Source organism: Physeter macrocephalus, chromosome 19 (assembly GCF_002837175.3).
Source record: "Physeter macrocephalus isolate SW-GA chromosome 19, ASM283717v5, whole genome shotgun sequence".
Taxonomy (NCBI): Eukaryota; Metazoa; Chordata; class Mammalia; order Artiodactyla; family Physeteridae; genus Physeter; species Physeter macrocephalus.
Window position 1 is genome coordinate 75,350,486 of NC_041232.1, and position 12,095 is coordinate 75,362,580.

Here is a 12,095-nt window from a genome sequence, read left to right on the forward strand (position 1 = left end):
GTTTCTTGCTAAATTTTTTAAAAGGTTTATTGTGACAAATGAAACCACAGCAAGGAGAGGAAATACCAATAACTCTAAACTAAATGATTTAGATTGTAAGTTTGAGTTGCACTCACTGGGAATCCTGCACTTGTTAGATTCCACCTTCACAAGTGGTGGGAAAAGGGCCAGAGGAGTGATAGATGCATTATAGGTTTGTAGAGGCAGAGGGTTTTTTCCCTCCAGATTTACAGAAAATATAAGAAACCCTAATTCTGGAGTTTTTCTTTATTGGGTTACTGTAATTATTGACTAATGTAATTAAATAGTAATTCTACATTATAGGTTAAGATTGAACAATAAAAGACATACTTAAACAAAAGTGTTAAATTATATTAGGACTTGTTATTAAGGTAAGATCAGAAAGATTCTTTCTTTGTAGATGTTTAGCAGGAGTTGAGAGAAATTTCTTTTGGGTACAGATTGAATTTGGGCATTGCCAGAAGGTCGAGAGATGATCCAGATGACCTTTCAGCATCCTACTCCTCATGACCACCTTGTTATCACAAGTGGTGTCAGAGGAATTTGGCGAGTGGGGTTTCAGGAGAAAGCATATCTTCATATAAACCATACCCTTTTCTACTCTAGATGTTCCCTTGAGGTTTCAGTGCCAATACAAAGAAATAATACTCTCACACTAAGCTCTTTTAAAGCACATAGATTAGATTAATGCTAACTTTTAACCCATTTGAGTAGGATTTTCACTGGAGTTCAGACTAAGCTACATAGTAAAATGATTGTTGTCAGGATAACTTAATTCACACACAGAGTTTTCATAGGAAAAGGACGTCCATTTTTCTTCTTGTTGCCAATTCAAAGAGGTGAAGTTAAGAGTTTTTGTTTTGTAGTAAGAAAGGAGGTATCAAAATACTTTGACACTCAAAAACAGTAGTGAAGGGGCTTCCCTGGTGGCGCAGTGGTTGCGCGTCCGCCTGCCGATGCGGGGGAACCGGGTTCGCGCCCCGGTCTGGGAGGATCCCACATGCCGCGGAGCGGCTGGGCCCGTGGGCCATGGCCGCTGGGCCTGCGCGTCCGGAGCCTGTGCTCCGCAACGGGAGAGGCCGCAGCAGAGGGAGGCCCGCATACCACCAAAAAAAAAAAAAAAAAAAAAAAACAGTAGTGAAAAACTTGTCTGTTAAAATGACTAGTGCAAGTGAATCTTTAAAGAATCTTCAGAGTCATAGTAAATTACCTTTTGGTTCTCATTATCTATTATTTTCTTTCTAAATTTCCTTATAATTATTTTGTGACCTGCCCACCCTTGGATTTTCTCTTTTTTAGTAAAATGGCAAAGCTGGAGGAACTTGAAGAAATTGACATCAGTGGGAATAAACTGAAGGCCGTCCCGACAACTATCATGAATTGCAGGCGCATGCACACGGCGATTGCTCACTCCAACTGCATCGAAGTCTTTCCTGAAGTTATGCAGCTCCCCGAAATCAAGGTACGTGGGTCGATTCCATCAACTCCAAGCTTCAGGTGCACAAAGAGACTTGTTTTCTCTAATTCATCAGTTCAGGATGTTCGCACCCTGGTTGATTTCCTCAGGATGAAGCCTTCTCTGTTGTCCTTGCTCCATCCTTCCTCACCACTGGGCTACACCTCTGAGTCGGCAGAGGGAAAAAAAAAAAAAAAACAACACTGGACTGGGAGTGGGGAAAATCGTATCCTGGGCTCTGTCCCTAACTAGCCGCATAGCCACCTAACTCTTTCCCATCTGTCTAACAATACTTGTCCTACTTATTTCCAGTGTGGTTATGAGACTCAGAGACTGAATCAGGTTTGATAGCAGTTTGAAATAGTTAACAGTACCTCTGCACACCCCTCCCCCCAACTCCCCGAATTAAATAGCATCCACCCCCCCCAGCACCCAATTAGTAATTATTCCCTATATAGATGTAGTCTCATTACTGTTACCATTACCAAACATTCACTTCAATGTAATGAAACCTGACAGAACAGATAGTATTCCAATTTGGTAGGTGAGGAAACTGAGGTGCTGAAAAGAAAGTGGTTTCTATGAACTGAAGACAGCAAATTGGTGGCAGAGACATTCTGCAGTTCCTGGCTCCTGACTCAGGGCAGTCTCATCAGACGAAACCAGTTCACTAGAATGAAAACCATCTAACAACTTTTTATTCTTTTTTTTTTATTCTTTTTTTTTTTTTTTTTTGGAGCAAAGAGTAAGAAGTTCTTTCATTTTGCATTTTAGCATTTCTGATTATTAGTTTTGTGCTTAATAAAAAATAATTCTGGTTATAGACTAGGAGCATACTCTAATCTCCTAAAAAGGAACAAAAGTCATCCTTTTTTTTTTTTTTTTTTTTTTTTTTTTGCGGTACGCTGGCCTCTCACTGCTGTGGCCTCTCCCGTTGTGGAGCACAGGCTCCGGACGCACAGGTTCAGCGGCCATGGCTCACGGGTCCAGCTGCTCCGTGGCATGTGGGATCTTCCCGGACCGGGGCACGAACCCATGTCCCCTGCATCGGCAGGCAGATTCTCAACCACTGTGCCACCAGGGAAGCCCCAAGTCATCCTATTTGAAGACACTTTGAGTAGCATGAATAATTTTTCACCACAGGAGTTTTTGTACATTTACATGGTTGAGGTGTGTACAAGCCATTTGATAAGTGTGTGCATGTGTGGGTGTGCTTAAGCCATGAAATATTTTACTGTGAGCGCACTGTCACCTCATACATGACCGTGGCATTTTAGAACACTTACTGTTAACTAGCAGAAATATTTTATTTTTACTTTATATACCTTTTACAGTAGGTAAGAGGTGGGGCTCTGAAGGAAAACAGATCCAGAGGTGGATCCCAACTAAAAGCTGCTTAATTGCTCCGTTTCCTCATATGTAAAATGAGGGAAAGAACAGTGCTTCCTTTACAGTATTGCTGAGAGGATGAAATGAAATAATACATGTAAAGCATCTGAAATAGAAGTAGCACCTGGTAAGAACTCTGTAAATGTTAACTATAATTAGTTACAAGGCCTCGATAGGGTTCAACTCTGATGTTGATTGTATGGAGCAACTGTTTTGGCTGATGAGCAACAAAATCCAGGAAATCTGTCACTGAAGCAAATGCTTCTTTGCTTCCATCCCAGGAACAATGTTGACAGCTAAGCTTTCCAGGGGCTGCTCCACTGCCCATTACTCGATGGGGGTTGTGGTGTCTGTCACGGGGCCTCATTAAGCAGGTCTCTGTGCACCGAGGTCTCGAGATTAATCTCCCGTTTGCTGGTCTTACTTTCTGCACCTGTCTTTTAATGTTATATAACTCTTAATTGTAGATTCTTTTATTTTTTTTAAGTATCTGGTTTAAAATACAGATACAGACAGACGTTTAAACTTTTCAAGTTTTGACTAAATTTTGCAAAATACGAATGTTGCTCTATGAAAGCAAATCTTCTCTTAGACCCTTGCTTGGATTCCTGGATTCTAAAATTGGTGCCCTTGTGTTTCCATTTAATTCCTTCCCCTGTACCCTGCTTTACAGCTCCTTTAAAATTTTACTTTGGGTATTACTTTTTTTTTTTTTTTAAGTTTTCCTTCTTTTGTTCTTTGATTTTTAACCCCGGATATTGTATCTTAGCATTTTCCTTATGTTAAAAATGTCCCGTGTTTCTGACCCAGCTCTTCCATTACCAAGAGATATTTTGTTGCTGGGGTTTTATTTGGGCAGGCGGGGGTGGTGAGCAGTATCAAGTCTCCTTTATGTACAAAGTACAAACTTTGCAGCCCTGGACAGACAGTGTTATTGAAAAAGTAGTAGTTATATGGTTTGAGAACTCCTAACTGATATTTTAGTGTTATTTCATATGAGAATATTTTAAGTTGCTATATAAGTATTTATGCAGATTTAAACCATCCAAGGGACTTCCCTGGTGGTCCAGTGGTTGAGACTTCGTGCTTGCAATGCAGGGGGCGTGGGTTCGATCCCTGGTTGGGGAACTAAGATTCCACATGCCGTGCAGTGTGGCCAAAAATAAACCATCCAAAAGAAAATTCCTGGTAAAAATATTTGCTGTAAACAGATGATAAAATACCTATGAGAGGGCTTCCCTGGTGGCGCAGTGGTTGCGCGTCCGCCTGCCGATGCAGGGGACGCGGGTTCGTGCCCCGGTCCGGGAAGATCCCACGTGCCGCGGAGCGGCCGGGCTCGTGAGCCGTGGACGCTGGGCCTGCGCGTCCGGAGCCTGCGCTCCGCAACGGGAGAGGCCGCAACAGTGAGAGGCCCGCGTACCGAAAAAAACAAAAAACAAAAAACCAAACAAAAAAAATACCTATGAGAGTCTTCACTACAAACTGAGCCCTAAAGCGTGTTTCTAATGGAAAAGAAATCATTTTTTTCCTAAGTTTAAATCTCCAGCCGCTATTAAAATATTATCATTGAGTAAATAATCCTAGATTGTATTCTTATTGCTTCTTGAAAATAAAGTACAATCGTTGTAAAGTATTTCATAAAAGGTATGAAGATCATTGCAATTATAAACATTAACAGATAATTTAAAGAGGGATAAGATCCTGGCATATTTAGCTAGTTCTCTGTGAGCAGTCTCATCTTTTAAGACATTAAAGAAAAGTGCTTGTTCACTGCTTTGTTACCAAAGCTTTGAAACCAATTATCATTTAAAGGGTAAACAAGTTTTCTTACTAAAATATATATGCTAAAATGTAGTTTTTTATTTTACTTTATTATTTTTTTTAAATGTAGTTTTTTAAACTTGTAAAATCAGGCCATTATTCATGTACCCCTAAAACAGAGACTATATGCATCCCCTATTCTTAGATAAAATTTAGGTCTGGCCTTTTCTCATTTTGGTGCATTTGGTGAGATCTGTTAAAGTGATCATCAGGCATCAAATTTTGTACTTGGGCAGGAAGGTCATATAAATTCATAGGAAAAAAAGTATATTCTTTAGAGTTTTTCGATGAGCTCAAGTGCACCCAAAGTCATAGTAGTTTGTTCCTTAGTATTGATATCATTGTCTTCACCTTTGTTTAGCACTTTCAAATTAGTCTTCCAAACCCCACCACCAGTCCTGTGTTCCTGGAGCAGGTCATGTTCTGTTCTGATTCTAAAATAGACAGACCTCCCTCTGGATACAGATCAGCTCTTAATCAGCTAGAGAGGAGAACTTAATCCTAGAGTCACCACATAAGCCAGACTTGGCTTGGCCGGTCCCAGGCCGAGGTCCTCACGTAGGCTGCTAGAACTGATGGACCTGAAAAGCAGAGGTGGCTGCGGGTGTGGCACTCGGTTTCTCGTCCTCAGGGGCCCTTCGCCGAACCACATCGCAGTCAGGTTGATCATGTAGGAGTTTTGCAACAACACCAAAGCTTTTAGTTGAGTTACTTCCAATTAGGGACATAGTCCTACCTTTTTTGAAGTGTGGTTTAAGCAGATGAAAGAAATGTGTGACACATACAGTGAATGAAATTTGAAATTTAAACACCATATATCAGCAACTTTTGTCAAAGTTTCCATTTCCCTGTGGTGTCCTGATTCTGATTACTGGGTGAACAGCATCTTTTAAAATGTTTTAAATTATCTTCAGAAGGTTATTCTCATGTTTGTGCTATGCAGTAATAAACCACTTGGATAAGTTGAGTGACTTCATCTTTAGGACTGTTATTTCACTTCATGGAGTATGAAGTATTTTTAATATGCCACACTCTTGAGAACAATGGCTAGAGGAAGTTGAATTTCCCTTGGAATCAAGCCATGTTGTTGTTTCTAAAGTGAGATGAGAGCGAGAGAACCAGCTCAGTCATAGAACACAAAGAACATGGGGAAACGGCTAGGTCAGAATGGATGAAAGAAAAGGCATTAATTCTTTGGAAAGTAGGATAATGGAAATAAAGACAGATCAGGGACCAGTTAGATGTCAATTTGGTAGAGCAGTTGACCTACTAGACTTAAAAGGCCATCTAGGAACTGCAGTATCCAAAAACGAGGAAGCAGGAGCAATTGTCATTATGATCCTGGAATCTGGGTAATGGTTATTTAGGAATTCTTCTAACATTTGGGGAATCTGGCATCCATTCCTGTTTGGGACAAGAACTAAGGAAAAAGGAATGAAGCAGTATCTACCAGGACATGGCCATTTAAGCCACTTTTCTCCCTGCCTCATTAGCAACTCCCAGCAGGAAGCTAGGACTGCATAGTCTCTGTCTTTCAAAGTTGGGACAATTTATTAACTCAGACTAATTTGTTTGTTTTTTTAACTCTAGTTTTAAAAATTATTTCAGCAGCCCTTTTAAACACAAAGCCATGCCGTTTACAATGAAATACTGCATGCATCTTATGAAGTGGGTTATGTGTACATACAGATAAACACCTGGTCCTCTGTGAGCTCATGCATATTTAAAGTATCCCTTTAGAGATGCTCCTGGAGAAAGGAGCACTTGTGACCGTGAGTCCTCAGAGAAGTTGGCTGTGAAGTGGTCACTATGCTGCTCTTCAAAGTCTTCTATTGGTAAGGAAAAAGAGAAGTGAGCTCATATGCCCCCAAATCTGGAATGCAGCCTGGAATCATCTATAAATTTATTTGAAGTCTCCTTTTTGATCTAAAATTACATGCTAATTTTGTGTTCTACTTTTTACCATTTCTTTTAGTTTTAATGTAAAAGTAAAGGCTCTTCCTCTCCATAATCTTTGAGTAACACTGAAGCCCCCAGAAGCATGGGCCAGGTGTCCTGTATCTTTGTGATATACCACTGAGTCTCCCCAAGGGCACACATAGCCAATTTTATGAGGTAATGATGTAAAGGAATTGCTTAGTTTATATAGGATGCATTTTCTTAAAGTCAGATTTTATAAATAATTTATTTTGGTGTTTAAGGGAATTCGCTATTTGGAGGAATGGAATGCTATTTGATGGATCGAGGATTTTTTTAAAACAAAGTTTTACCCTGATTGTCATTTTTGTCAAGTAATTGCCAATAAGGTTTCCTAAATCTAAAATCCAGTTGAGAAAAATCACAGATACTGTATATAAATTTAAAAGGAAGAGTCTGTACAAATTAAAGTTCTTCTTTTGCAACTTCCTAAAAGGTGGGGAGGTTTAAACAATATACATTCCTGAATAATTATAGACAAATACACTATTACATAGAAAAACCGAACTTCAACCTTGGCTTTAGGGTCTGTGTTTAAAGTAAAAGGTTCAGACTGGCTCTCTTAGTTAATAGGTTTACTTAGATGTGTGAACATCCTACAGTGGTGATGACTTAGCCTTTTGCAACATCAAGAATATGTAGTAGTTTAAGTGTTAAAAGAGAATTTGACTTAAAGTTATATAATGAGAAATTCTACACATGTGTGTGCATGTATTTTACTCTAAAGCTAAAATGTTCGGGTTCCTATAGAACTCTGAGAGAGGGAGGTGGTATAGACGACTTCAGCGTGAGACACAATCTGTAGTTCCCCGTTCGGCCCCTACCTGCCTCTCCAGCCTCATCTTCTGCTCTCGGGCCCGACCGTCTCCAACCACTCTTGCTCCGAGTCCTGGTAAACCATGCATCACTCTGTCTCCTGCCTGGTGCACGTGCTGTCAGTGCTTGCTAGATGCCCTCCTGTTCCCATCTGCCTCTTTATCTTTAATTTTGATTCTTCACAAAAATCCTCTCCTGGAAAGCCCTCTCTGTAGTCTCAGTAGCTGCCCCTTCACTGTCACAGCCACGCACACTTGTACACATCGTTGATCATAGCAGCTGGAGGTAGGTAGTGGTGTTTATTTCCCCCTTTAGCCTGGGAGTTCCTCGGGGTGGGGACTGTGTCTGCCATCTCTCTCGAGGTCCCTGATTTCTGGCTTATTGTCTGCCATTTAGTAGATGCTAAATAAATGTTATTTTGATTGAATACTTGGATGTATTTGCTTCTTTTGACTTCAAAATGGAAATTAGTGAACCTGTTCGGAGGCGGAACATGTTATACATCAGCGGCTTTCACCTTGTGAGGACTAGGGAGTGCAGAAGGTGAGTGGGAGCCCCGCCATTTGGAGCTGTCAGAGCTTTTGAGCAGCACGGTTGAGCCACGTGGGGGACTAGCTGTGGTCTGAAGCAGGAAGAAGCAAGGGGGTTGCGGAACCTCAGAGCTCACTAGTGCTGTTAAGTTGCTGATTCGGGGCAGCCCAGGCAATTATTTGGCAGATAATGAATAAAACACTGCTGGGAAAATTGATATGCTTATTTCTTTAGTAATGTTTTGTGAGGAATCATCATAATTAAGATATTGCAGGGCTTCCCTGGTGGCGCAGTGGTTGCGCGTCCGCCTGCCGATGCAGGGGACGCGGGTTCGTGCCCCGGTCCGGGAAGATCCCACATGCCGCGGAGCGGCTGGGCCCGTGAGCCATGGCCGCTGAGCCTGCGCGTCCGGAGCCTGTGCTCTGCAATGGGAGAGGCCACAACAGTGAGAGGCCTGCGTCCGCAAAAAAAAAAAAAAAAAAAAAAAAGTATCAATTGCTTTGCAGTGCTACGTATTCTAGACTGAGTTTAACCTAAACGTGTGTATCTCAGTTCCCATCCTAAGACATTTAATTACTGAAGAACCTTCTTATATAAGATCCATTCATTTATTCATTCAACAAATAATTGTTTACCAAGTGCCAGGCAATCGATTGTTTATTTGTTCCTCCTTTCGGTGAAGGCGTCTATCGAGCCTCTATTCTTTGTAGTGCACTGCACTTCAGATATAGGAGGAGAAGAAGCAGTCCCTTCTCTCTAGGAGCTCATGGTCTAGTGAAAGAAATAAATAAGCAGATACTTATAACAAGAGACATCTAATTGAAACAGGGGCTGTAGTGGAATTGAGTGACATTGTAGTGGCGTTGAGTCTTAAAAGAATAAGGCAGATTACCAGGTAGAAGGCAAGGATAGCTTGAAGAGTTCCATTCACAGAGAATAGCACGTGTAAAGGCACAGACAAATGAGAACATGACACATGCAAGAGTTGACTTTGACGCAGCTGAATATAGAGTGTGAGGAAGCAGGTGGTGAAAGGTGGGGTGAAGGCCTTAGTTGACATGCTGAGGACTTTGGTGGCAGATTGAAGGGTAGTAGGGAGCGACAGAAAGACTGAAGCTGGAGTGTGATGTGATAGAACAAGCCACATCAGAGGATCACCCTGACAGCATTGTGGGGAATGCATCAGAGGGAAGTGAGACCGAAAGCAAAGTTCGGACGCCATCGTAATCCTCCAGGGGAAACGTGTTGTGGGTCAGGACAGGACTACGGGAACTGACTGCTGTGAATTAAAGACTTGGTGATGAAACGGGCCTGGGCTGGGGTAGTGCGTAAGCACCATCTCATAAGATCTGCGTTACCATCACCAACATCATCTTTATAAATGAATACCCCATTGAACTCATTTTATAATTTGGTAATTTAAAGAATGAACAATTTTACGTCTACAGAACTGTGAAAGTTTAAATCTTTAGAGGTAACATTAAAAAACATTGCTCACCAATTTCAAAATACTCAGTAATGTTCTAAAATGTCTTTACTCTTTCCCCATAATGCATGCTCTGACCTCTGAATTCGTTTGTGTCAACCACTTACGTTCTGTGTTGCCCACACCTGTCAGTCCTTAAGCTCATGTTTCATCACTGCCAGGAGATTGTATTGACACCATGTGTTGTTTTATCTGTACTGATGTATACTGACCATACTGCCAGAATAGCCCATTATGAACCAGTATTATCAATGTTTCATTAAAGTCCAGCTGGCTATTCATGCAACCATTATTTATATTTGGAAAAACAAAAAAAGGAGATGACCATGTCCCTGTTATTAACATTTAGGTTAAGTGAATTCTTGTACTTCTGTTGAAAGTATTAAGACTCTAAAAGGTATTGGGAGTGAAGATATAGAATAAGTGAAATGTAATGAAATTGTACCGACATTTATGGGTTTTAAATTTTTTTATATTAATAATAAGGCTAAAAGAAACAAAAACAGGATTCGAACACTGGTTGTGTTCAGATGTTAAATTTAACGGTAAGTTTTCTAATCTCTGTCCAACTTTTTATAATGTGGTTATAATGCTGTCATAATAAAAAAAATTACAGTATATCATTGCTACTGTTTCAGAGCAAGGGTATGAAACAATTTGTGTGGAAACATTGTATTGTTTGAATTCAACTGAGAATATATTTCTCCAAAAATAGAGGTTTTCATTTTACCCAGTCTCTACCCCTCCCCAATCCATAATAGATTTAAGTTCTTTAAAAAAATTTTCCAGATAAAGATGAATTTGTCCACTTTTAAGACTGAAATTCTTGGATACAATTTGCCTTTCAGTCCACCTTAAGATTTTGTTTGGGCCTCTCACTGTTGTGGCCTCTCCCGTTGCGGAGCACAGGCTCCGGACGCGCAGGCTCAGCGGCCTTTTAAGACTGAAATTCTTGGATACAATTTGCCTTTCAGTCCACCTTAAGATTTTGTTTGGGCCTCTCACTGTTGTGGCCTCTCCCGTTGCGGAGCACAGGCCCCGGACGCGCAGGCTCAGCGGCCCAGCCGCTCCGCGGCATGTGGGATCTTCCCAGGCCGGGGCACGAACCCGTGTCCCCTGCATCGGCAGGCGGACTCTCAACCACTGCGCCACCAGGGAAGCCCCACCTTAAGATTTTTAATATGCTCTTTAGGCATTTTAAAAAATTATAAGAAGGTACCAGCTCAAGCCAGATAATTGAATGCTTTCTCCCCATTCTGCCAAATTGTTGGTTACACATTCTCTTATCAGAAAAATTGCCAACTGTTCTCTCTTGTGCATGTGACCCTTCTTCTACCCTGGTCCCCGCTCCCATAACAGAAATGCAGCACCTCCTTTTGGGACTTAGCTCATTTAAGCCTTACATTTTGCAAGAAAGGTGGTGTTATTCCCATTCACAGATAACACATAATTTTTGTTCTAATCGGTATGCTGACCCTTTTTGTGGCAGTTTTCCAGGTGAGATTAGGCAGGGCTGTTGGAGAGTCCAGGTATTGGATGCCTGGAGTGCAGGATCTATATATGACTCCTGCCTTTTTCCCGTGCATACAGTAGGCAGGCCCACCTGCTAGTCTTTCGCCACTTTCTTATTTAGCGTCTTTTGAATTATCTTCCCATTTTGAATATTCGTTCCCTGCCTTCTCATTTTGCGTGTTTTTTGGTTTGTTTTAAAAAACCAAAGACAAGCCCTTTTAAGTTCCATCTTGATGTTGTAACGGTAACCCTCACGGCCACAGCAAGTGCGGAGATATTGTGAACAATGTGAGTGAGACACGATCTTTAGGCTTTTTCAGTTAATGCTTAATTTTTAAATGTAGAGGTGAACTTAGGATGAAGCTGGCGAGTATAAAGAACATGGAATTTGTGTTATTCAAAGAAAGTAAAATTTTAATTACATTTAGCAAAGTCTGTTTTAAATGTTTATGGCAGAATAGCAGACAAACGTAGTTTCTGCATTTGGCCATCATAGTACAATGAACGGTCACACTGATTTTCCTGCAACGAGTAGGAGCATAGAACTACTTGAACAACTCCTCCAGGCCATCTCCTCGTGTTTCCACTTGTTCCTTCAGTGCGTGGACCTGAGCTGTAATGAGCTAAGCGAAGTCACTTTACCAGAAAACCTGCCTCCAAAACTGCAAGAACTAGACCTGACTGGAAACCCCCGACTTGCCCTCGATCACAAAACCCTGGAGCTGCTGAAGTAAGTATTTTCTGAAGCGCTTCAGCCCCATCGCTATTCACTGAAAATGACATTTATCACTTAGTCAAAACATTAAATGGAATATGAAGCATCTGTTGACTTATTAGGTCTGTCTACATACATTTGAAGTGAAGTGATTTGTGAGTCTGTAGTTCACCAAAATGGACAAATGGCCAAAAAAATTTTCAAATAATTGGATACCCGTGTCCTTTCAGAAAGTTTTTGAGAAAGTGTCCAGACAAAAAGAGATGAGAATAATGAAAACAAAGAGGAAAAGGGGATTTAAAGACACAGGAGAGAGCAGTGAACAACCAAGAAGTAAATGTACATCTCGGTTACGAATAATATGGTGTGAT

At 41.0% G+C, this 12,095-nt stretch overlaps 1 protein-coding gene across 1 annotated transcript in view; it reads left to right on the forward strand.

Moving 5' to 3' along the window:
• Positions 1 to 12,095, forward strand: part of PHLPP1 (PH domain and leucine rich repeat protein phosphatase 1) — a 221,102-nt gene that overhangs the window by 189,137 nt on the left and 19,870 nt on the right. Inside the window, exons 12-13 of the mRNA XM_007116467.4 lie at positions 1,321 to 1,483; positions 11,609 to 11,739. Of these exons, the coding sequence (XP_007116529.2) occupies positions 1,321 to 1,483; positions 11,609 to 11,739 (294 nt within the window). The remainder of the gene's footprint in view (positions 1 to 1,320; positions 1,484 to 11,608; positions 11,740 to 12,095) is intronic.